This window comes from Scyliorhinus torazame, chromosome 22 (genome assembly GCF_047496885.1).
Source record: "Scyliorhinus torazame isolate Kashiwa2021f chromosome 22, sScyTor2.1, whole genome shotgun sequence".
Lineage (NCBI taxonomy): Eukaryota > Metazoa > Chordata > Chondrichthyes > Carcharhiniformes > Scyliorhinidae > Scyliorhinus > Scyliorhinus torazame.
Genome location: NC_092728.1, coordinates 46,567,633 through 46,593,026, shown reverse-complemented (window position 1 = coordinate 46,593,026; position 25,394 = coordinate 46,567,633). Strand labels below are relative to the sequence as shown.

Below are 25,394 nucleotides of genomic sequence, written 5' to 3'. Positions count from 1 at the left end.
CCCACGATGTTGTGCTGACCATTTATCCTAATCTAAGATCAACCTAATCTACACCCCTTCAATTTACTGCTATCCATGTGACTATCCAAGAGTCGCTTAAATGTCCCTAATGACACTGACTCCACCATCTCCGCTGGCAGTGCATTCCACACACCCACCACTCTCTGTGTAAAGAACCTACCTCTGACATCTCCCCTATACCTTCCTCCAATCACCTTAAAATTATGTCCCCTCGCGACAGCCATTTCCGTCCTGGGGAAAATTCTCTGGCTATCCACTCTATCCATGCCTCTCATCACCTTGTACACCTCTATCAAGTCACCTCTCTTCCTTTTTCGCTCCAGTGAGAAAAGCCCTTGCTCCCTCAACCTTTCTTCATAAGACTGATGTGTTGGGTGTTCTGGATCACAAACAGGTCACCAACACTGGAAGTGGTGCAACTCTATTTTATTATGAGGTTAACTATATTAACATACTTGAACTGTGGGTAAATGCAATACCAGCTTTAATTGTTGACCCTTGCCTAGTCCTAACCAGGTGATGCACTCAGCACATGGTGAATGTCTGTGTTGCAGGCTGTGAGCTCTGTGCTCCAAGCTGGCTGCTACTGTGTGTGTGTGTGTGTGTGTGTGCGTGTGTGCGTGTGTGCGTGTGTGCGTGTGTGCGCGTGTGCGCGTGTGCGCGTGTGCGCGTGCGTGCGTGCGTGCGTGCGTGTACGTACGTACGTACTACTGGAACGATGAAACAGGATAACAACAGATCAAAGAGTCCAACATCGTAAAACTCATAAGTCAAGTCTCTGAGGTAGGCGACGAATTCTGGTTGACCGCCTCAAGGGTGGGTCAGGAGCCACCGGCTGAGGAACGGGCTGGGCCACGGCAGAGTGAGGAGGATGCAGAGTATTCGGAATCTCCACATAGTCCAGGTTGGGGACAACAGGAGGGCGTGGCACCGGTGGAGGATCAGGTAGCGAGCGTGGAACGAGACGAAGGGCACGTCGATTGCAGCGGCGAATGGAACCATCTGGCGGACGAACCAGGAACGAGCGGGGAGACACCTGCCGAAGAACCACATCAATTGCAGACCAGCCACCCTCCGGAAGATGGATGCGGACGTTGTCATCCGGCGCCAGAGCAGGGAGACCCTCGCCCAAGCGTCATGCGCCGCCTTGTGTTGTGCACGAGACTGTTGCATCCGCTGAAAGACCATAACGTGGTCGAGGTCTGGGACGTGAATGGACGGCACCGTGGTCCTCAGGGTGCGACCCATGAGCAGCTGGGCTGGCGACAGGCCCGTGGAGAGTGGGGCCGAATGATAGGCCAGCAGGGCGAGGTAGAAGTCGGATCCTGCATCAGCAGCCTTGCAGAGGAGCCGTTTGACGATGTGGACGCCCTTTTCCGCTTTGCCATTGGATTGGGGGTGCAGGGGACTGGATGCGCTGGAGGTGAGGGGTCATATCATTCAGGTCTTTTTGTATAATGTTGACCAGTGGGCGATGGTCGGTCTCGACAGTGAATTGGGGGAGGCCGTACACGTAATCATGAAATTTGTCAAAAAGTTGTACCTGCTGGCAAAGTTGGACCATTCCTGGCTCGCGAAGCAGGGGCCATTGTCTGACATCACAGTGAGTGGGATGCCGTGATGAGCAAAGGTCTCCTTGCAGGCACGGATGATCGCCGATGATGTGATGTCGTGCAGGCGTACGACCTCCGGGTAGTTCGAAAAATAGTCTACAATCAGAACATAGTCCCTGCCGAGCATATGGAACAGGTCAACGCCTACCTTAGACCAAGGGGACGTGACCAACTCATGGGGCTGTAGGGTCTCACGTGGTTGGGCCGGCTGGGACCGCTGACAGGTGGGGCAGTTGAGCACTGTGTTGGCGATGTCCTCATTGATGCCAGGCCAGTACACAGCCTCTCGGGCCCTCCGTCGGCACTTCTCCACGCCAAGGTGGCCCTTGTGTAGCTGTTCCAAAACAAGCTGGCGCATGCTGTGCGGGATCACGATGCGGTCCAGCTTCAGGAGGACACCATCGACTACTGCCAGATCATCCCTGATATTGTAGAACTGCGGGCATTGGCCCTTGAGCCACCCGTCCGACATGTGGCGCATGACACGCTGTAGTAGGGGGTCAGCTGCAATCTCGCGGCAAATGTGGATAAGGCGTTCATCCTTGGCCGGCAGATTGGAGGCCGTGAAGGCCACGTGGGCGTCAGCCATAAGACATAGGAGCGGAAGTAAGGCCATTCGGCCCATCAGGTCCACTCCACCATTCAATCATGGCTGATTTCAACTCCATTTACCCGCTCTCTCTCCATAGCCCTTAATTCCTCAAGAAATCAAGAATTTATCAACTTCTGTCTTAAAGACACTCAACTTCCCGGCCTCCACCGCCCTCTGTGGCAATGAATTCCACAGTCCCACCACTCTCTGGCTGAAGGAATGTCTCCTCATCTCTGTTCTAAAGTGACTCCCTTTTATTCTAAGGCTGTGCCCTAGTCTCCCCTGCTAATGGAAACAACTTCCCTACGTCCACCCTATCTAAGCCATTCATTATCTTGTAAGTTTCTATTAGATCTCCCCTCAACCTCCTAAACTCCAATGAATATAATCCCAGGATCCTCAGACGTTCATCGCATGTTAGGCCTACCATTCCTGGGATCATCCGTGTGAATCTCCGCTGGACCCGCACCTGGCAGACGAACCCCTCTGGGTCACACGGGGTGTTGACTGCCCTGGACAGAGCGTCGGCTATGATCAGATCCTTGCCCAGGGTGTATAGGAGCTGGAAATCGTACCGCCGGAGTTTCAGCAGAATGCGCTGGAGGCGAGGGGTCATATTATTCAGGTCTTTTTGTATAATGTTGACCAGCGGGCGATGGTCGGTCTCGACAGTGAATTGGGGGAGGCCGTACACGTAATCATGAAATTTGTCGACCCCAGTCAACAGGCCCAAGCACTCCTTTTCGATCTGCACGTAGTGCTGTTCCGTGGGGGTCATGGCACATGACGCATATGCAACGGGGGCTCATGATGAGGCCTCATCGCGTTGCAGGAGCACCGCCCCAATGCCGGATTGACTGGCATCCGTTGAAATTTTTGTTTCCTTCGTGGGATAAAAAATGCCAATACCGGGGCCGTGGTAAGCTTGGTCTTAAGCTCCTCCCATTCGCGCTGGTGGGCGGGAAGCCATTGGAAGTCTGTCGTCTTCCTGACCAGGTTCCAGAGAGCTGTGGTATGGGAGGCGAGGTTGGGGATGAACTTCCCCAGGAAGTTGGCCATGCCCAAAAATCGGAGGACCGCCTTCTTATCCGCTGGCTTCTGCATGGCCGTGATGGCTGCCACCTTGTCCGCATCCGGCCGCACACCCAACTTTGAGATGTGGTCCCCTAGGAACTTGAGTTCCGTCTGGCTGAAGGAACATTTGGCTCTGTTGAGGCGAAGGCCTTGGTCCCGTATTCGTTTGAAAACGAGCTGGAGGCGAGTGATATGCTCCTGCGGGGTGGTAGACCAAATGATGATGTCGTCAACAAAGACGCGCACACCCTCAATTCCCTCCATCATTTGCTCCATGATCCTGTGGAACACTTCTGATGCCGATATAATCCCAAACGGCATCCTGTTGTAGCAGTATCTGCCAAACGGGGTATTAAAGGCACACAGCTTTCTGCTGGACCTGTCTAGTTGAATTTGCCAGAATCCTTTCGCGGCGTCCAGTTTGGTGAAGATGTTGGCCCGAGCCATCTCGCATGTGATCTCCTCGCGCTTGGGGATTGGGTAATGCTCCTTCATTATGTTGCGATTCAGATCCTTTGGGTCAATGCAGATCCGGAGCTCGCCGGAGGGCTTCTTTACGCACACTATGGAACTGACCCAGTCGGTTGGTTCCGCCACTCTGGAGAGCACTCCTTGGTCCTGGAGGTCCTGCAGCTGCTGCTTGAGGCGGTCCTTGAGGGGTGCTGGGACTTTGCGAGGTGCATGAACCACAGGCGTGGCATCTTGTTTGAGCAGGATTTGATCAGTGTATGGAAGCGTGCCCATGCCTTCGAAAACATTGCGGTGCTGGTCGATGATGGCATTGAGTTGCGCCCTGAAGTCTGCATCCTGGAAGGCAGACGTGTCCTCTGGAGAGAGAGTGTACTCGTTGAATGAGGTTTAGGACTTTGCACGCCTGTGCGCCTAGCAGAGAGTCCTTTGAGGAGCCCACGATCTCGAAGGGAAGGATGGCTTTTCGCGAGTTGTGCGTCACTTCGAGTTGGCATGAACCAGTAGCAGGAATGACGTTGCCATTGTAGTCCAATAGTTGGCAGGTCGACGGAAGAATGGTTGGTTTAACCCCAAGGGTCTGAAAGGCTGACCACGCTAAGAGATTAGCGGAAGCACCAGTGTCCAGGCGGAATCGTATCTGGGATCGGTTGACCGTCAGGGTGGCACACCACTCGTCGTCTGGATCAATGCTGTGCACAAACAGCGGCTGGTGGTTTTGATTCGGGAACAGCCTGTTCTTTGTTATAACAGCGACTCGAAGAGGCTCCCTCGGGTCCTCGGTGTCACTGGTCTGCGGGAAGTCGGAATCGGACTCGGTTTGGGGATCGGTAACTGCTTGTTGCAGGGTTCTTCGGAGGTTTATTTCATTTCCTGGTTCAATTTGAGGCACTGTGGATTTTTTCTTTGATTTGGGACATTTCCCCTTTAAATGGGCGTGGTCCGGGACCTCTGACGTCATGACGCGCGTGACGTAGCACGTAGGAGGCGTTTGCACATGCGCAGATCGCGTGTTCCTTTACTGATGGCCGTTTTCGTGATTGCGCATGCGCGGCGTCACGCAACTGCACAAGTGCAGTCCCTTTAGAAAGATGGCCGCCAACCAAAATAGGGATTTTGGCCTCAAGGTGAGTACTGGCGCTTCTCTTACCTTTCCTTGCTGGTTGGAGTGTGTTTTCCTTACAGTTTTTGCCGAATTTGTCCAGGACTGCCTGGAAGTCGCTCCTGTTTTGCCCATTGGAGAACTTGAATTTTTAAAAGATTTCTTCTGCTCTGGCACCGGCGATGGTGAGGAGAAGCTCTGCTTTTTCAGGATCGGCCAGGTCTTCTAGTTCGGCTGCCAGCAGGAAGATTTCAAAATTTTGCCAGAATGCCCGCCACATTTTGCGGAGATCGCCGTGGCACTGGAGCTGCTGTGGAACCCGGATCTTGAACATCTTGCCTGGGTATCGTTGCTGGTTGTCACTGTACGCTGAGGTGCCGGCGATGCGGAGCGGCGGCGGCCGGTTGATGTTCTCCATACTGCAGGATGCCGGAATGCTGATTAGTTGCAGGTGGGTCTCAGAAGTGCTAGTATACAACCACTCCTTGAACCATGATGTGTTGGGTGTTCTGGATCACAAACAGGTCACCAACATTGGAAGTGGTGCAACTCTATTTTATTATAAAGTTAACTATATTAACATACTTGAACTGTGGGTAAATGCAATACCAGCTTTAACTGTTGACCCTTGCCTAGTCCTAACCAGGTGATGCACTCAGCACATGGTGAATGTCTGTGTTGCAGGCTGTGAGCTCTGTGCTCCGAGCTGGCTGCTACTAGAATGAGCGGGAACTCTCCTGTCCCCTGTCTTTATAGTGCGTGTGCTCTCATTGGTGATTGGCTGCGGTGTTGTGTATGCTGATTGGTCCAACTGCATATCCATCAGTGTGTGTGTCTGTGTCTACACCATGATATACTGGTGTATATTATGACAAAGACATGCCCTCCAGTCCGGGCAGCATCCTGGTAAATCTCCTTTGCACCCTCTCCAAAGCATCCACATCTTTCCTATAACAAAAAGCTCAACTTTGGAGTCAACTCAGCAGCTGAGGTATTTCAGCTGATGATTCAGCCCGCACTGCAAGGGGTCGAAGGCCCGCTGAACATCAGTGATGACATTCTCATCGACGGTCACACTGCAATTGAACTCGAGACACACCGACATGCGTGTCTCGGAGAACATAACCTCATTTTGAACAAAGGCAAATGTCTGTTGAATGAAAGCAGAATCAAATTCCTCGGTCACGTGTTCAGCAGTGAGGGCACATCAGCTGACCCGCAGAAGGGCTCCTTGCGTGCTGCGGTTGCCTCATTTTTGAATTTGCTATGTTGGCTGATCCCTCCCCGATCTGACAAAAGAGATGATCAAGCAGGAGTGGACCAAAAGGCAGTGCACCAGCTCAAACAACGGTTGTTAACAAGTCACACAAATACCTACTTCAACCCTGGGAAAAGCACCCAGTTAATGCCTGTGGAGCAGTGTCATTGACAAATGGAGAGAGAACTCTTCTTTTTGAAAAGATATTTTTATTCAGGAAGTTTTCAACTTTACAACGTACAAAATAAATCAACTTCTATAATGATACCCCCACCAACCAATTGCATATTTCCCTAATTTATCCAACAGCACCCCCTCCTCTTCCCCCCCCCCCCCCACCTACCCACCTGCCCTTTTATTTGCTGACAACTGCCAGATCCTTAAAGAATGAAATAAACAACATCCACCTTGATTAGAACCCCTCCTCTGACCCTCTGACGGCTTATTTGATTTTTTTTCCCAGTGGAAAAGCTCCGACAGGTCCCCCAGCCATGCCGTCGCCCTAGGCGGCTCCGATGCCCACACTCGAGCAGTACCCGCCTCGGGGTTATCAAGGAGGCAAAGGCCAGGACACCAGCCTTCTTTCCCTCCTGCAGCCCCGGCTCATCCGATATCCCAAAGATCGCCACCCATGGGCACAGCTCTACTGCAACCCCCAAAATATTTGTGATAGTCTCAAAAAAGGAAGCCCAGAACTCTACCAACTTCGGGCGGGACCAAAACATATGCGAGAGGTTCGCCGGCCCCCTTGAACAGCGCTCGCATCTACCCTCCATCCCCGGAAAGAACCCACTCATCCGAGCCCTAGTCATCCGCTGTGTAGCACTTTAACCTGAATCAAACTTAGTCTTGCACATGAGGAGGTAGAGTTAACCCTTACGTAAAATCTTGCTCCACATCTCCCCCCCCCCCCCCTTAAAAGCATAACCCAACTCTTCCTCCCATTTTCCCTTTACTTCCTCCATTAAAGCCCTCTCCCTTTTCATCAACTACCCATAAATATCAGAAATTCTCCCTTCTCCTATCTCATCCAAAGACATGACCTTATCCATCAGAGAAAGAGGTAGCAACTGGGGAAATGTAGGGAGTTCTTTCCGAACAAAGTTCCGCACCTGTAAATATCGAAACCCATTCCCCGCCGGAAACTAGAATATCTTCACCAGCCACTCTAGCCCAGCAAATCTACCCACCACAAATCCCTAAACCTCTCTATACCCTCTCCCAGATCCTATACGATGACTCCATTCCAGCCGGAATAAATGCATGGTTCCGACAGATCGGCGGCATTAACGACATAGATTCCAGCTTAAAATGCTGTGTAAATTGATTCTATATTCTCTTAGAAGCTATGACTGCTCGAAAAGTGTGCTTTATCCTTCTTCAGGATGAAGGAAATGAAGGCTTCCCCAAAGAGTCCGGCAGTAACTTCCGGGACAATGAATCCTTAAACATGTCCAACAGGACTTCCGGTGACGGCGGGCGGGAGGCAGCCGCGCGTTGGAGGACTCCTGTTCGGGAACGGCATTGTCGGGGGTTAACGCCCGGTCCTAGGGCCAGCGAAGGCAATAAAAGTCGGGAGACAGCACAGAGGAGGGGAATGTCGAAGACCAGCAGAAAAACGGCCGTGAAAAAAGCGGCTGAAAGTCCGTCGGGGAGTGGAAAGGTCACTGCGGGGTCAGTAAAGAAAATGGAGGCTGGAGTACCAGGGGAGGCCGCAGTGCTTACGGCTGAAGAAATAACTAAGGTGATGGCTGCGGAATTCGAAAGGCAGTTTGCGAAATGCATGGAGACGGTGATGAAGGAGATGGGGGAGGTTTTGAGTGCGCTGGTGGAGGAGGCGATTTCCCCGGTGATGACGGCGGTGGCGGAGGTGCGAGAGCAATGGGGAGGCGCTGAAGGAAGTGGAGGAGACGTTATTGCAGCACGGTGATCAACTTGCCTCGATGGGGAAGGAGATGCGGAAGGTGATGGACATTAACAAGGATCTGCGAGGAAAAATGGAAGACCTGGAAAACAGATCCAGGCGACCGAATTTGAGGATCGTGGGGCTGCCCGAAGGAGTTGAAGGACCGAAGCCGATTGAGTATTTTGCCGCGATGCTGGCAAAACTATTGGGGGAGGGGGAGGATCCCTCCCGATATGAACTGGATCGGGCTCATCGGTCATGGAGGCCTGTACCAAAAGCGAGTGAGCCGCCAAGGGCAGTGACTCTGTGCTTCCGTAGGTACAGTGTGAAGGAGAAGGTCCTGAGCTGGGCCTTGGGTATCATGTACGGTACTCGAGAGGCTGGATGGCGTTGAGTGTAGGGGGGAGGGGGAGTGGACTCTATAGGTCAATGGTGACCATGGGCGGTCCCGGACTCCTTTTTCTTTTTCTCCTTTGTTTTTTGTTTCCACCGTGGGAGGGTTTGGTTTACTGGATGCATATATTGACAGGTGGGCCGTTGTTTGGGGTGGTGGGAGGATGGGATCGTTGGTATTGTTAAGGGGATTGATTTTGTATTTGTTACCATTTACTGTTTGTGGGTGGGGTGTAAATTTTTGAAGGAAAATGTAGAATAAAAATTTTTTAAAAACAAAAACATGTCCAACAGACCACATGTTAAACATGTGGTCTCAGCTCTGTCACAAATTTTGTATAAAATTCTATCAGGAATCCATCCAGGACTGGTGCCTTCCCAGACTGCATTGAGCAGATCAACCTCATAATTCCCTCCAGCCTGAGCATTCCCTCCAGCTCCTGTACACTTTCCCTCTCCACCATCGGAAAGTCCAACCCATCCGAGAACTGAGACATAGTCCAGTCTTCCTCCGGAGGCTCAGACCTGGACAACCCCTGGTAGAAGGTCTCAAATACCCTGTTAATGTTTTCTGGATCAGAGACCAATCCTCTCCCTAGGCTCTTAACCTGAGCTACCTTCCAAGACCCGCCTGCCGCCTCAGCTGGTGAGCTAATCAATAGTTGGCCTTCCCATAGAAAGTCCCTCTCGCAAGACGATGCTGGCTAACTGCATTCCCCGTCGACATCAACTCAAACTCCATCTGGAGCTTCTTCCCCTCCACCAGCAACTCTACCATTGGGGTAGCAGAGTATTGACAATTCATCTCCAGAATAGACTCCAATCTCTGTCTCTCTGCCCTCACCGACTTGCCCTGTGAGATTTAATCGAAATTAACTACCCCCAATAACTTTCTTTACTGCCTCCCAAAGTGTGGAAGGTGAGACCTCTTTGTTCTTATTAAACTCCACAGAGTCCCCAATCGCAGAAGCTATCCTCTCACGTACACCCTTATCTGTGAGCAACACTGTAACCAACCTCCACGGGGGTTGCTAAGTGCAGAAAGGCCACATAGTGTGGAGCACGGTCAGAAATGACAATTGCCGAATACTCTGTACCCACCACCCCAGGGAGCAAGTACTTACCCACTACAAAGAAGTCAATACGGGAGTAGACCAGGTGTACATGTGAAAAGAAGGAGAACGCCTTCTCCCTCGGGTATCTGAATCTCCACAGATCCGCTCCCTCCATTTGCTCCATAAACATTAGTATCTCCTTCGTCACCCCAATGCCTTTATGAACAACCTATCTAGTGTGGTAAGACGTCTTACAACACCAGATTAAAATCCAACAGGTTTGTTTCGAATCACTAGCTTTCAGAGCGCTGCTCCTTCCTCAGATGAAGGAGCTGTGCGCCGAAAGCTAGTGATTCGAAACAAATCTGTTGGACTTTAACCTGGTGTTATAAGACTTCTTACTGTGCTCACTAGTCCATTGCCGGCATCTCCACATCATATCTAGTCTGGGATCAAATATACAATTAAAGTTGTCCCGCCCCGCCCCCATGATTAACTGATGTGAGTCCAGCTCAGGGATGGCCGCCAATACCTTCTTAATAAAATCCGTATCATCCTAGTTCGGCACGGTTACATTTGCCAAGACCACCGGAGATCATGCCAACGTCCCACTCACTATCACATATCGCACCCCTCCCCAACCCCCCCCCCCCCCCCGCCCCGAATCCACCACTACATTGCCCACCGAAAAAACTACCCTCTTAGTGCAGACCCCCTTGTCCTCATGTCAAAGTTCGAATGGAGCAGCTGTCCCACCCACCCCTTCCTCAGACTCGTCTGGTCCCAAACTCTCAGATATGTCTCCTGCAAGAAAACAACATCCACCCTCAATCTTTTTGGATGGCCGAACACTCAAGATCTTTTTACTGGCCCATATAACCCCCTTACGTTCTATGTGGCCCGCCTGGTCCCACCTCACCTGGCTACAGGTCCACCTAAGATGGCCACCGCCGCCGCCTCCCTCAAACCAGTATCTCCACAAAGAAACCTCAAAGAAACAACAAACAACCCTCCCATCGGCTTTCAACCCTCCCCTCCCCTACCCAAACAAAGAAAACCCAACCACCCTGAGGCCCAGCTTCTCTCTGGCACCCACAATCCTGGCTCTCCCTGGGTCCTTTCTGCCCCCCCCCCCACCTCCCCCCTTCAGGGTCTGATCTCGGGTTCCAGCTTGGGAACCCCTCAACTAACAAAGAAAACAAAAAGCTCCCCCTCCCAAGGTAATCAGCCGAGGCTCTCACCCTCACTTCGCTCCCGTTAACTAGAATCTCTGCTAGCAGGGTGACCCCCACCTGTGGGGAAAAATGCAAGTTCAATAATTCCACAAATAGCCCCCCTACCCGAACTCGAGTTTAATATTGTAAATAATACAAACCCATCCCCACACCCACTTCCTTGCCCTTCAATATTTTCAACTATACCCAACAATGCTTTAACACATCAGAAAGCACAAACCCCAAATACAGTAATACAGACATAACAGAAACATAGAAAATGCAAACAGTAAGAAAAATAACAAAACCCCACCAATCAGGTGAAACCAAACACTGCATTCAAATCTCCCCCAGTCCATGCTTCTTGACAAAGTTATTCGCCTTCTTTGGCATATCGATATAATGGTCCTTGTCTCCAAATGTGGCCCATAGAGGGGCCTGGTACACCACTCTGAACCTGACTTTGTTCTTGTAAGGAAACGCCTTCGCATTATTGAACCACACTCGCCTTTTTGCATCTTCTGCCCCAATGTCCTGGTAAATTGTAACAGTGTGGCCCTCTCATCTGCACTCTTCCGTTTCCTTCACCCACACCAGGATCTTTTTGTTGTCCAAGTACCTATGGAGTCAGACAATGATCGCCCGTGGCGGCTCCCCAGATCTGGGCTTCTGCGCAACAACCGGTGGGTCCGATCCACTTCGGAAGGGTTGGGGAAAAAACCCTCCCCCACCAGTTTCCCGAACATCCGAGGGGGCTTTTCACAGTAACTTCAATGAAGCTTACTTCATTGAGCCTAAGCAATTTTCATACTTGTGTCAATAAGCGATTATTTTTATTATCTTTGCCACATAGTCCGTGGCATTCGCACCTTCCATACCCTCCGGCAGCCCGACATTCCTCAAATTTTGGCACCTGGAGCGATTCTCCAGGTCATGGACCTTGGTTTTCAAAGTTTTCTGCCCCTCTGCCCAACATCGCTACCTCTGCTTACAAGGTGGTGATCCGATCATCATGATCCGAGATCGTCTCCTCCACCTTCTGGATCGTCAAACCTTGCGCCTTCAACTGTTGTTCCATCCTGTCCAGAGCTGCCCAAATTGGCTCAGTCACCTTTGCCACATCGTCTATGACCTCCTGCCTCTGCTTTCAAAATTCCTTCGCCAAAAATTTCACCAGCCTCTCAGTTGTCTACTGAGATGGCAATGACGACGCAGAGACCTTCCGCCATTTTCTCCCCTCCTGAGACACACGGGCCTTCAGAGTCCGAAGAGGAGCCCTAACCTGGCTTATTCCTCGTATTGTAGCCCGCAGACATTCCCCGCCGGAGGAAACTCGCCAACTACCCCATTCTGCACCCATTAAAAGGGTAAATAGGACCAAAAAAACGTCTGCATTACTAATTAATTTTAAACAAAAAAGGATTCAGTGGAAGAGATTATTGTTGCAATAAAGGTCTAAGTGTTACTGGTGAAGTAAAAATTGTTTTTACGTTTACTGCTTGCATTGTTTATAAGACAGACAACCCATTCTGGAAGTTTAAATATTCCAGGAAAATTCAAGGAAAAGAAGATATACCTCTCATTTACCAGGAAGGAGAAAGGTGTCCCAAACTGGAACTCTAGATCAGACCCTGAGAGGGCAGCGCCAAAAAGGACCCGGGGGAAGCCCTGAGGGGTGCCAGAGAGGAGCTGGGACCAGGGGAAGGAAAGATCTGTGAGGAGCTGGGGGACCCTGAGCGGGGCCGGAACTGCAGGGGCCCAAGAGGAGCTATGGGCACGGGGACCTTGAGAGGAGCTGGGATCATGGGGGCCCAAGAGGAGGGGGAGGCGAGTGTGTGTGAGTGAGTGCTTCCATTAAAAATGACGAAAAGAAGGTAAGACTTGTTGATTAACAGAGCTTTTTATTATAATAAATGTATACATATAAGACATAGAAAGATCTTTTAAGTTTGTTTTTGTATGTTTGTACCTATTTTGCAATAATAATCATCTTTTGTGCTTTAATTCTTCAATACAATAAGAATCTGTGGCTGCAAAAGAGACTCTGGGATGGTATGTTGCCTCCCTGGTGCCAGGGTCAGGGATGTCACTGAATGACTGTAGAGCATACTGAAGGGGGAGGGCAAACAAACAGATATCATGGTGCACATTGGTAGCAACAAATGGGCTGCATGGTAGCCCAGTGGTTAGCACTTTTGCTTCACAGCGCCAGGGTCCCAGGTTTGCTTCCCGGCTTGGATCACTGTCTGTGTGGAGTCTGCACGTTCTCCCCGTGTTTGCGTGGATTTCCTCCGGGTGCTCCGGTTTCCACCCACAAGTCCCGAAAGACATGTTATTAGGTAATTTGGACATTCTGAATTCTCCCTCCATGTACCTGAACGGGCGCGGAATGTGGCGACTAGGGGATGTTGACAGTAACCTCATTGCGGTGTTAATGTAAGCCTACTTGTGACAATAAAGATTATTATTATAGGCAGAAAAAGGGATGAGGGCCTGCAAGCAGAATTTAGGGAGCTAGGAAGTAGATTAAAAAAACAGGACCTCGAAGGTAATAACCTTTGGATTACTTCCGATAGCAAGTGCTAGTGAGTATAGATAGTGCAGATGAATGCGTGACTGGAGAAGTGGTACAGGAGGGAGGGCTTTAGATTTCTGGGACATTGGGACTGGTTTTGGGGACGGTGCGACCTGTACAAGGCGGATGGAATGGGACTAGCGTCCTTGTCGTGAGGTTTGCAAGTGCTGTGGGGGTTGTTTTTTAAAAAATTTAGAGTACCCAATTCATTTTTTCCAATTAAGGAGCAACTTAATGTGGCCAATCCACCTAGCCTGCACATCTTTGGTTTGTGGGGGCGAAACCCACGCAAACAAGGGGAGAATGTGTAAACTCCACACGGACAGTGACCCAGAGCCAGGATCGAACCAGGGACCTCAGCGTCGTGAGGCAGCAGTGCTAACCACTGCACCACCATGCCATTAACTTGGTAGGGGGGTGGGATCATGAGAGAAGGTTCAGCATCGATAGATGCACAGCCAAAATTAGAAGAGACAGCAAGTGAGTCAGGAAGTCTAAAGCAGTTGAGCACGCACATAGAAACATACATTGAAAATAGAAGCAGGAGGAGGCCATTCGACCCTTCGAGCCTGTTTCACCATTCATTAGTATCATGGCTCATCAAGTTCAATACCCTGATCCCGTCTTTCCCCCATATCCCTTGATGACTTTAGATCCAAGAGCCATATCTAATTCCTTCTTGAAATTGCACAACATTTTGACCTCAACTATGATATAATATAATCCTAACCGACTTGGTCTCTCCTCATATGCCATTCCCGCCATCCCAGGAATCAGCCTGGTAAACCTTCGCTGCACTCCTTCCATAGCAAGAACATCCTTCCTCAGATAAAGACACCAAAACTGCACACAATACTCCGGGTGTGGCCTCACAAATATCCTATACAATTGCAGTAAAACAGCCCTGTTTAGAATTCTAGTAGATTTGTCAACAATCATTTCCCTTTTGTAAATCCATGCTGACTTTGTCTGATTACACCACTGCTTTCCAATTGCTGTGCTATGAAATCCTTGATAATGGACTCCAGCAACTTCCCTACTACTGTCTTTAGGCTCACTGGTCTGTAGTTTCCTGTCTTCTCTCTACCTCCCTTTTTGAATAGCGGGATTATATTAGCCATCCTTCAGTCTGTAGGAAACATTCCAGAGTCCAAAGTATTTTGTAAAATGACCATTAATAGACATACTATTTCTAGGGCCACTTCCTTAAACTCTAGGATGAAGATTATCAGGCCCTGGAGATTTATCCACTTTCAATCCCATTAATTTCCCCCAAACCATTTGAAAATCGCTTATTGTCACGAGTAGGCTTCAATGTGGTTACTGTGAAAAGCCCCTAGTCGCCACATTCTGGCGCCTGTTCTGGGAGGCTGGTACGGGAATTAAACCATGCTGCTGGCCTGCCTTGGTCTGCTTTAAAAGCCAGCGATTTAGCCCAGTGCGCTAAACCAGCCCCTTCATAGTCCATAGTCTCCTGCTGTTACATGGAATGTGGTGATTTCTTACTAATACTAATTTCCTTCAGCTCTTCCCTGAAACTTGTGTTTCTCAGAACTTCCGGTACATTATTCATGTCTCCCTTTGTGAAGACAGAAGCAAAGTATGAATTTAGTTCCTCAGCCATTTCTTTGTGCCCCTGTTTCAGACTGTGAGGGGGCTATATTAGTTTTTATCAATCTTTTTCTCTTTACATACCTATAGGAACTTTTACGTCAGTCTTTATGTTCCCCACTACCTTGTATTCATATTGCATTTTCCCCTTCTTAATCAATTCCTTGGTCTGCCTTTTATGTTCTGAATGTAATTTTAAACTGTTCCCAACCCTCAGGTTTATTGCTTTTTCTTGCTATCTTGTGTGCCTCTTCTTTGAATCTAATACTATCTCTAATTTCGCTCATAAGCCATGGTTTGGCCACAGTTCCCTTTCTACTCTTACACCAAATAGGAATAAACAACTTTGGAGTTCATCTATTCATTCCTTGAATGCCTGCCATTGCCTGTCCACTGTCCTTCTTTTCAGTAATGTTTCCCAGTCCATCTGGCCAGCTCATGCCTCATACCATCATAGTTACCTTTATTGAGGTTCAGGACCCTGGTCTCGGAATCAACTACCTCAATATCCACCCTGATAAAGAATTCTATCATATTATGGTCACTCGTCCCCAAGGGTTCTTTCACAACCAGATTGCCAACTAACCCTTTCTTATTGCACAACACCCAGTCCAAGATGGCCTGTTCCCTTGTTGATTCCTCAATGTATTGGTCCAGAAAACCATCCCGTGCACACTCCAGAAATTCCTCCTCTGTTGTACTGTGACTAATTTGACTCACCCAATCTATATGCAGATTAAAGTCACCCATAATCACAGATGTTCCTTTATCACCTGCATCTCTGATTTCCTGTCTAATGCTATTCCCAACATTACCACTGCAGTTTGGTGGTCTGTAGACCACCCCTAGAAATGTTTTTTGCCCCTTGATTTTTCATAACTTGACCCAGACAGATTCCACATGATCTGTACTGATATCTTTCCTCAATATTGTATCAATATGTTCTTTAATCAACAATACAACTCCACCACCTTTTTCTTTCTATCTGTTCTTCAGGATATGGGCAGGTTGGTCAGGTGGGCTGATAAATGGCGAATGGAATTCAATCCGGATAAGTGTGAGGTGATGCAGGACAAACAAGGCAAGGGAATACATGATGAATGGCAGGACCCTGGGAAGCACTGAAGATCAGGGGGACCTTGGTGTGCATGTACAACAGTCCCTTAAGATAGCAGTGATGGTGGATAAAGTGGTTAAAAAGACATATGGTATACTTGGCTTTATTAGCCGAGACATAGAGTTTAAGAGCGGGGAGGTTATGCTGGAACTGTATAAAATGTTGGTTAGGCCGCAGCTGGAGTATTGTGTGCAGTTCTGGAATCCACATTATCAGAGGGATGTGAGATATCTAAAATTATGAGGGGATAGAGTAGACGGGAAGAAACTTGTCCCCTTAGTGGACCAGGGGGCATAGATTTAAGGTAAGGGGCTTGAATTCGCTGCCTGAAAGGATGGTGGAGGCAGAGACCCTCAGAACATTTAAGAAGTATTTAGATGTGCACTTGCGATGCTAAGACATACAAGGCTATGGGCCAAGTGGTGGAAAATAGGATTAGAATAGTTAGGTGGTTGTTTTTGACCGGTGCAGACGCAATGGAATGAAGGGCTTTTTCTGTGCTGTAAACCTCGATGACTCTATGTTTCTCAGGAGGTTTCTTCAGTACTCCTGGTAGGTCAAAAGAGTTCCGCTGGTAAAGTTTGGGAAACATTATGTACAATGTTCCAGTAGAGGGATTGAGAAAATAAAAACGATAATGTTCGAACAGCAAACTGAGTTTCTTACCAAGAAATTTACACCTGCGCTGGAATTTCCTCTCTAAACTTCCCTCCCTTTAAAGACACTCTTTAGAACATGTGACTTTGTCCAGTCCTTTGTCATCTGTTCTATTATCTCCTTATAAGAACTAGGAACAGGAGTAGGCCATCTGGCCCCTCGAGCCTGCTCAGCCATTTAATGAGTTCATGGCTGATCTTTGTGGACTCAGCTCCACTCTCCGGCCTGTACACCATATCCCCGAATCCCTTTATTCTTTAGAGAGGTATCTATCTTTTTCTTAAAAACGTTTAAAGAAGGAGCCTCAACTGCTTCACTGGGCAAGGAATTCCAGAGATTCACAACCCTTTGGGTGAAGAAGTTCCTCCTAAACTCGGTCTTAAATCTACTTCCCCTTATTTTGAGGCTATGCCCCCTAGTTCTGCTTTCCCCGACCAGTGGAAACAACCTGCCCGCATCTATCCTATCTATTCCCTTCATAATTTTATATGTTTCAATAAGGTCCCCCCGCATCCTTCTAAACTCCAATGAGTACAGTCCCAGTCTACTCAACCTCTCGTCATAATCTAATCCCCTCAACTCTGGGATCAACCTAGTGAATCTCCTCTGCACTCCCTCCAGTGCCAATATGTGCTTCAGTGTTTGATTAGGCTCCTGTAACGCTCCCCAGGACATTCTGCTACATATAAATGCAAATAGTTGCAACAATGCAATTGTAGCTGCCTGGGCTGATCCCACTGATTGAGGGCATGGTTGTTCTGATTACCGCCATTGGTCGTAGCTCATCCTTACTGATAGCTTCTCTCCATCTTCCTGCCAACAGTCAAATGCCAGTGATGCCAGGGAACTGATCATCCAACGTCTCAACTTCATCCGCGAGATATGCGAGAATGAGGAGCAGAGACTGTTGGAGGTGATCCATGATGAGGAAGAGCAGGTCCAACAGAGCATACTGACCCAGAAAACCTACTGGATGGAGTCTCAGCAGAAGTTGGTTGACATTAAAAGCTACCTGGTAGACACACTGACCAAAATGGATGACAGCGCTCTTCTGGTGAACAATAATTTTCCATTACTGTCCTGTCTCATTTATGAAGTACTTCTGTTTACTGAATAATTCACCCTCTTTTTTTTTCTCTCTCTCTCTGCAGAAACGGCAAAAGGAAATATTTGAAAGGTAAATCCTGTCAATCATTCAGAATGAACATTGGCGACGGACATCAAACTCTGCAAAACCCATTGAAGCTTTATTCCTGCAGTTTAGGATGTCAATTAGACCGGAGAGTTAATGCTGTGCCTTGCCTCAATCCTGCACTCGGCCTGACGATAGCAAAATACCGCGGGTGTGGGAAATCATAAATAAAAACAGAGAATGCTGGGAACACTCACACATCAGGCAGTGGAGAGAGAAACCGAGTTGAGGTTTCAGTTCAATGACCTTTCATTGCAGCAGTTCTATCTGCTGGCCTGTTGAGTGTTTTAAGCATTTCCTTGCTTTTACTCCCACTTGACAATAACTGGATCAAATTTCATATTGAATTTAGCCCTGTAGAGTACTCCAATTAAGTGATGTGAATTTCCATCCTGATTGGGTCAAATTACACAATGTTGTATGATTATTGTCCCCCGATTTCAAGGCAGAGTCAGTACCAACTTTGTTAAATCCACCAATCGGGTGATGTTACTAAACACATCCTTATTCATTCAAGTTTTTCTCCTGTAGTTGACAATGTCATCTAGATAGAAGGAGGCCACTCGGCCCATCAAGTCTGCACCGACCTATTTAAGCCCTCACATCCACCCTGTCCCCGTAACCCAATAACCCTATCTAACCTTTTTTGGTCACTAAGGGCAATTTATCATGACCAATACACCTAACCTGCACATCTTTGGACTGTGGGAGGAAACCGGAGCACCGGAGGAAACCCACGCAGACACGGGGAGAACGTGCAGACTCCGCACAGACAGTGACCCAGCGGGGAATCAAACCTGGGACCCTGGCGCTGTGAAGCCACAGTGCTATCCACTTGTGAAACTGCCTGAAGTTGTAGCACTGAACTCATTGACCTGCTGAAGGTCCTGCCATGATTCTGGCCTTGGGTGATACCTAGGCCCACTCTCCCGCCCTATCCCCGTAACCCCACCTAACCTACACATCCTTGGACACTAATGGACAATTTAGCATGGCCAATCCACCTAACCTGCACATCTTAGGACAAAGGGAGGAAACCAGAGGAAATCCACGCAGAATGTGCAAACTCCACACAGTCACCAGAGGTCAGAATCGAACCCGGGTCTCTGGTGTTGTGAGGTTTGCAGTGCTAACCACTGTGCCACCATGCCGCCAATCTTTGTATCTGTGGTTTCAGCAGTTTTCAGTCCTGCGATAATGGGGAGATTTGAAGACCAAGATTATTGTGGACACAAACTCACATGACTGAGGGAGCTGGGCTAGGGAGCAAAGTTTTCACATTTTATAAATAGATCCCAAACTCCTATTAACCCTAAGAAGGAAAGTAGATGAATCCAATTGTTGTTTTCTGCACCCGTATGGGTCAATTAACTTAAATCTGTGTCCTCTGCTTATCGGTCCTCCTGCTGGGGGGGAAACAGTTTCTTATTTATTCTATCTAAACTCTTTGTGTTTTTGAACACCTTTAGTAAATCTCTTCTGTATGTTCCCTACTCGGGGAACAATCCCAGCTCCTCTGACCTGTCCACATGACTGAAGTCCCTCATCTCTGTAATCTCCTCTCCATTCTCTCCAAAGCCTTTGTATCATTTCCAAGTGCAGTAAGTAGAGTTGGACACAATATTCCAGCCGTTTTGTGTGTGTTTCTATTTTTATGTTCTGAATGTAATTTTTTAAAATTCTAGGGCAGAGGAGGCAGAGGGAATTCTTGAGCCTGTGGACTCAAACAAGCTGAACTTCAACCTTTCCTGTGCTCACAGTCACCTCCTCGGTAATCTGTGGGCCTCTGCGGCCATGATCTGCATTGCAGGTCAGTAATAACTGCCGCACGATAATGGCTTGGCCTAATCCAAGAGTTTACTGCCTACCACCTTACCCTCCTGTCCCATTCACCTATCATCCTGTGCTCACTGATCTATAATCGTCTCCCCAGTCAAGCAATGCCTCCATTTTAAAATTCTGTTTTCAAATACCCCGATGGACTCACCCCTCCCTATTTCTGTGATCTCCTCCAACCCCACCACCCTCCGAGATATTAGCATTCATCTAATTCCGGTCTCGGTGATTTTAAACCGCTGCACCTTTAGGCTCTGAGATCTGGAATTCCTTCCCTAAACCCCTGCCCCATCCCCCCTTACTCTTTCCTCTTTAAAACCTACCACATTGACCAAGCTTTTGCGCATCATCCCAGTTATTGCCATATTTGGCTTGATGCCAGATTTTGGTATGTTTTATTGCATTGGAGATGCTGCATAAATAAATAATAAGTTGTTGAAAATCACTGAGTGTGGTTAGAATGTAGAACTGGCTACCACAGGCTGTAATTGAGGTGAATAGTATAGATACATTTAAAGGAAAGCTGGATAAGAAGGGAATAGAGAATATGCTGACAGAGTTAGATGAGGAGTAACTGGAAGATGTCTCGTGAGGTTCATAAATGCTGGCATGGACTGGTTGGGTAAAATGGCTTGTTTCTGGAGTGTATAATCAGTGTCATCCTAGGTGATATTAAGGGCTGGTTGAACCCTATGAGTGTTCTCCTCATGAACATAGAAAATACAGTGCAGAAGGAGGCCATTCAGCCCATCGAGTCTGCACCGACCCACTTAGGCCCTCACTTCCACCCTATCCCCATAACCCAATAACGCCTCCTAACCACTAAGGGCAATTTAGCATGGCCAATCCACCTAACCTGCACGTCTTTGGACTGTGGGAGGAAACCGGAGCACCCGGAGGAAACCCACGCAGACAGGGGGAGAACGTGCAGACTCCACACAGACAGTGACCCAACGGGGAATCGAACCTGGGACCCTGACGCTGTGAAGCCACAGTGCTATCCACTTGTGCTGCCCATGGGATTAGCCAATGATTATTAGGCTATACATTACAGTGGCATCCAACGTTTGATCCTGGGCCTGTGTTGAATTTTCTGATCTCAGCAATTGGTGCGCTACATCTGGCGTGGGTTCAGGGGGCGAAGACCTGAGTTGCCTGATGCTAATTGCTGTTTGTAAGGCCTGCTGGAGTTCTCATGTTTAGTGAGGGAGAAAGGGATCATGCTTAATGTGATGCTCCCTGCAGTCAAATTGACTGCCATGTAACTGCAAGAACAACAAGCACTTGGGTCAGTACTGGAGTATGAGCAGGGGTTCAGCAACCCCAACAAGAAATATACACAGACTATCTCCAAACTATCTGCACTCCTCCCTGAGCCACGACTCCTCTTGATATTTTCCAAAGCTATGGTTTTACCAATATTTAATTGAAGTAAATTTCTGCTCACCCAAACAGTATTTCCATTCAGAGACATTGGATGGGTCGAGTGAGGCAACGGTGGGGTAGAGCTGGGTGTTGCCAGTGCACATTTAAAATGTGACATTGTGGCTGTCCTTGTGTCTGGTCTGGGCTGGGGATTGTGTTCTGGGCTGGGAGTTTGGTTCTGCTTTGGGGGCTGAGTGCTGAGCTGGGGGCTGGGGACTGGGCGGAGGTTTGGGCTGGGCTATGATGGTGCAGTACAGTTTCTGAAAACAAAACACCCACCTCAGGCTAGTGATGGGTAATGAAGAAGCCTGGAGTCGGTGTTCTGGGCTGTGGCACTGATTAAATCATTAGCTTCTTCTGTCCAAACCTGTCTATAGTGGTTCTTCATGTTTCACACTTTGCCAGTAGTGGGTGATATTACACGGTAGGATTTCAACTTGTCGTCTAGGTGTGAAGCTCCTGTAGTGGATCAGTTGCTTTCACAGAAACGGCCTCACTTTCCTGTTGTGAAAATGAAACTGTCTCAGGATTGGGTGGCTGATCGACAACATGAGCTACACACACCCAGCGGAGAAATCTAAAATCCTGGAATGTCTTGATATTCCAATGCCCTGGAATATTTTCTCGTAGTAGAGTGGTCAGTGAGTGTATCTTTGAGCACTGATTAATTCATTCAAATCAGCAATAAGAAAATGCCCTCACTATCATAGTGTTTTTGAAGTTTGGGTTCTGGCCTTTGATTGGATAAATCATCCAGATTTCTATCTGTTTGCAGGCAGACTAAAGAGCTTTGAGAAATCGACTGAAATGTTGTAAACTCGACTATACATAGGACCAGGGGTAGGATGTTCAGCCCCTCAAACCTGTTCCGCCCGTGTCTGTAAATATTTGAATGGCCAAATGCTGGAAAGTGGGATTAGAATACTGAGGCGGTTGTTTTTGACTGGCGCAGACGCGATGGGCTGAAGGGCCTTTTCTGTGCTGTAAACCTCTATGACTGTAATCTTAGTGAAACTCGAATCTCCTGTTTCAGATGCTGAAGATTTGCACATAGATGAGAAAACTCTGCACTCGTCGCTGATGCTATCTGAGAGTAAAAAGAGACTGACCTTTGTCAAGAAGAAAGTGCACTCGTATCCGGACTGTCCTGAGCGCTTTGCGCACTGGCCAAACGCCCTGGGACTGGAGTCTTTCCAGAGCGGACTTCACACCTGGACAGTGGACGTGCGAAATAGCTGCGCCTACAAAGTGGGACTGGCTTACAGCTGCCTTCCACGTAAAAGCTCTAGCCATGAATCCCGACTTGGTTATAACTCGTCCTCTTGGGTTTTTTCTCGGTATGATGAAGAATATACAGTCGCCCACGACGGCCAGCTGAAGACCTTGGATCTGCTGAGGTGCCCAAAGTCGATTGGCGTTATGGTAGACTATGATGGAGGTGAAATCCTCTTCTATGATGCTGACGCCTGCGCTATAATACACAGTTACAGAACAAAGTTTATCCTTCCCATCCACGCGGCATTGGCAGTGGCGGATGAAAGTATCGCGATTGTCCACTAGCGGGGTGGTCCATGCACTCTATATTCCTGAGTTTGCCCCTAATATTTTGGTTCCGGAATTTTCTCATTCTAGGAAGAGATCCAGTCTCATTGAAAAGCAGATTACTGCGGATGCTGGAAATCTGAAATAAAACAGAAAATGTTGGAAGTACTTCACAGGTCTAGCAACATCTGTGGAGAGAGAAACAGAGTTTGTGTTTCAGTTCAGCGACTCTGCGTTCTAGTGAAAACTGATCAATCTGAAATGCTAACCCTCTTTCTTTCTCCACAGATGCTGCCAGAGTGTGTCCAACATTCTCTGCTTTTACCCCAGTCGAATTATTCAGGAACCAGCAGGTGTTCCAAAGCTGGTTTAAACACAAAAGCTTCTTTAGCTGAATTGGCCACATAGGAATCCAGAGAATCCCATGAAGGAGGCCATTTGGTCCATTGAGTCTGCACTGACCCTCCGCACGAGCACCCCACCTCGGCCCACTCCCCCACAACTCCGTAGCCCCACCTAACCTGCACATCTTTGGACTGTGGGAGGAAACTGGTAACCCACGCAGACATGGGAAGAACGTGCAAACTCCACACACACAGTCACCCGAGACCGGAATCGAATCCAGGCCCCTGGTGCTGTGAGATAGCAGTGCTAACCACTGTATCACCGTGCTGCATCCTAGGTTTCATTCTTGTTGTTTGGGTTAAATCCTGTGTTAATTCCTAAGTAGAATGTTTGGTGTTCCTCTCTGGTTTGCTGCACTTATTTTCCTTTCTGAAGTCATTGGTTTCCATGCTGATGTAGATTTTGATAAAATTGACTGTATGGCATGTGGGCAATATTGGTATGGGCAATATTGGTATGGGCAGCCTTTAGGCAGACCTGGGTATAATTGGTGGGTCCTCTTGTATCTCTGGTATCAGGTTGATACAACAGTGGGTTGTTAAACATCAACCATTTTGATATCGGACTGGAGTTACATGTAGGTCAGACCAGGTAAGGATAGTAGATTTCCTTCTTGAAAGGACATTTGTGAAATATTAGGTTTTTATGACAATTCAACACCTTCATGGTCATCATGACCTGATTCCAGTTTTTTATTACCAGATTTAAAAAGAACTGAATTCAAATTCTCAAACTACCATGGTGGGTTTGAACTCTCATTCTCTAGATTATTAGTCCAGTACATAATCACTACACTATTGTATCATACGTTTGACAGTGAATGTTAACAGGCCATCTTACTGACAGAGGAAGGAGTTTACTGGATAGGGACAAAGGTCAGGAACCAGGGCTGTTTTCTCCCTATCCCAGAGGCATTGACCCTAATTGTAACCGTTCCTAATTCCAGCTTTTAAAAAAAAAATAAAAAAATTTTATTAAAGTTTTTCGATCAAACAGAAACAAAATGTTCCCATTTTACAACTTTGTAATAATATATACATTGATCGTTTTTTAAATTAATAATATGCTAACTAACGGCAACTGCCATCAACAAAATAAAAAACAACAGAAATAGTAACTAAAATAGTAACTTCGTAAAATCTAATATAAATAACTAATATATAAACACACACATAAAACCCCTGAGGACCCAAATGAGTCCTCCACCCCCCCCCCCCCCCCCTCCCCCCTGGGTTGCTGCTGCTACCTTTCCTATTTTCCCTTATCGCTCTGCGAGATAGTTGAGGAACGGTTGCCACCGCCTGGTGAACCCTTGAGCCGAACCTCTTAGTGCGTACTTTATCCGCTCCAATTTTATGAACCCTGCCATGTCGTTTATCCAGGCCTCCACGCCCGGGGGTTTAGCTTCTTTCCACATAAGTAGAATCCTTTGCCGGGCTACTAGGGACGCAAAGGCCAAAACATCGGCCTCTCTCGCCTCCTGCACTCCCGGCTCTTCTGCAACCCCGAATATAGCCAGCACCCAGCCTGGCTCGACCCGGACCCCCGCCACCTTTGAAATCACTTTTGCCACACCCACCCAGAACCCATGCAATACCGGACATGACCAAAACATGTGGGTGTGGTTTGCCGGGCTTCCCGCGCATCTCCCGCACCTATCCTCCACTCCAAAAAATCTACTCAGCCTTGCTCCAGTCATCTGCGCCCTGTGTAGAACCTTGAATTGTATCAGGCTGAGCCTGGCACACGAGGACGAAGAGTTTACCCTACTTAGGGCATCTGCCCACAGCCCCTCCTCGATCTCTTCCCCCAGCTCCTCCTCCCATTTTCCCTTCAGCTCCTCTACCATCGTCTCCCCCTCATCTCTCATTTCCCTATATATATCTGACACCCTACCATCACCCACCCATGCCCCCGAAATCACTCTGTCCTGGGTGCTGCGGAAATTCCCTCGCCTGTTGCCTCACAAATGCCCTCACTTGCATATAGCGAAATGCATTCCAAGGTGGCAACCCATATTTTTCTGTCAGTACTCCCAGACTCGCGAACGTCCCGCCTAGGAACAAATCCTTCAATTTCACAATCCTTGCTCTCTGCCAAGCTTTAAATCCCCCATCTATCTTCCCCGGGACGAACCTGTGGTTGTTCCTTATCGGGGACCTCACCGAGGCACCCGTCACTCCCTTATGCCGTCTCCACTGCCCCCAAATTTTCAGCGTTGCCACCACCACTGGACTTGTGGTGTATTTCTTCGGGGAGAACGGTAAAGGCACCGTCGCTAATGCTTTTAGGCTGGTTCCCCTACAGGACGCCATCTCTAGTCTTTTCCACGCCGCTC

The 25,394-nt window shown here is 48.2% G+C and overlaps 1 protein-coding gene across 2 annotated transcripts in view; it reads left to right on the top strand.

Annotated features, from left to right (window-relative positions):
- LOC140399062 (B box and SPRY domain-containing protein-like) overlaps positions 1–23,665 on the top strand; it is a 48,706-nt gene extending 25,041 nt beyond the window's left edge. Inside the window, exons 3-7 of one of the 2 annotated variants that reach the window (XR_011937615.1) lie at positions 17,480–17,710; positions 17,808–17,833; positions 19,534–19,658; positions 22,143–22,827; positions 22,940–23,665. Coding sequence is in view for 1 of the 2 variants with exons in the window: in XM_072488158.1 (XP_072344259.1) it covers positions 17,480–17,710; positions 17,808–17,833; positions 19,534–19,658; positions 22,143–22,669 (909 nt within the window). In the remaining variant the exon portion in view is untranslated. Of the gene's footprint in view, positions 1–17,479; positions 17,711–17,807; positions 17,834–19,533; positions 19,659–22,142 lie in introns of both variants that reach the window. The other variant, XM_072488158.1, reaches the window with a different exon arrangement.
- Positions 23,666–25,394: the final 1,729 nt, after the last annotated feature.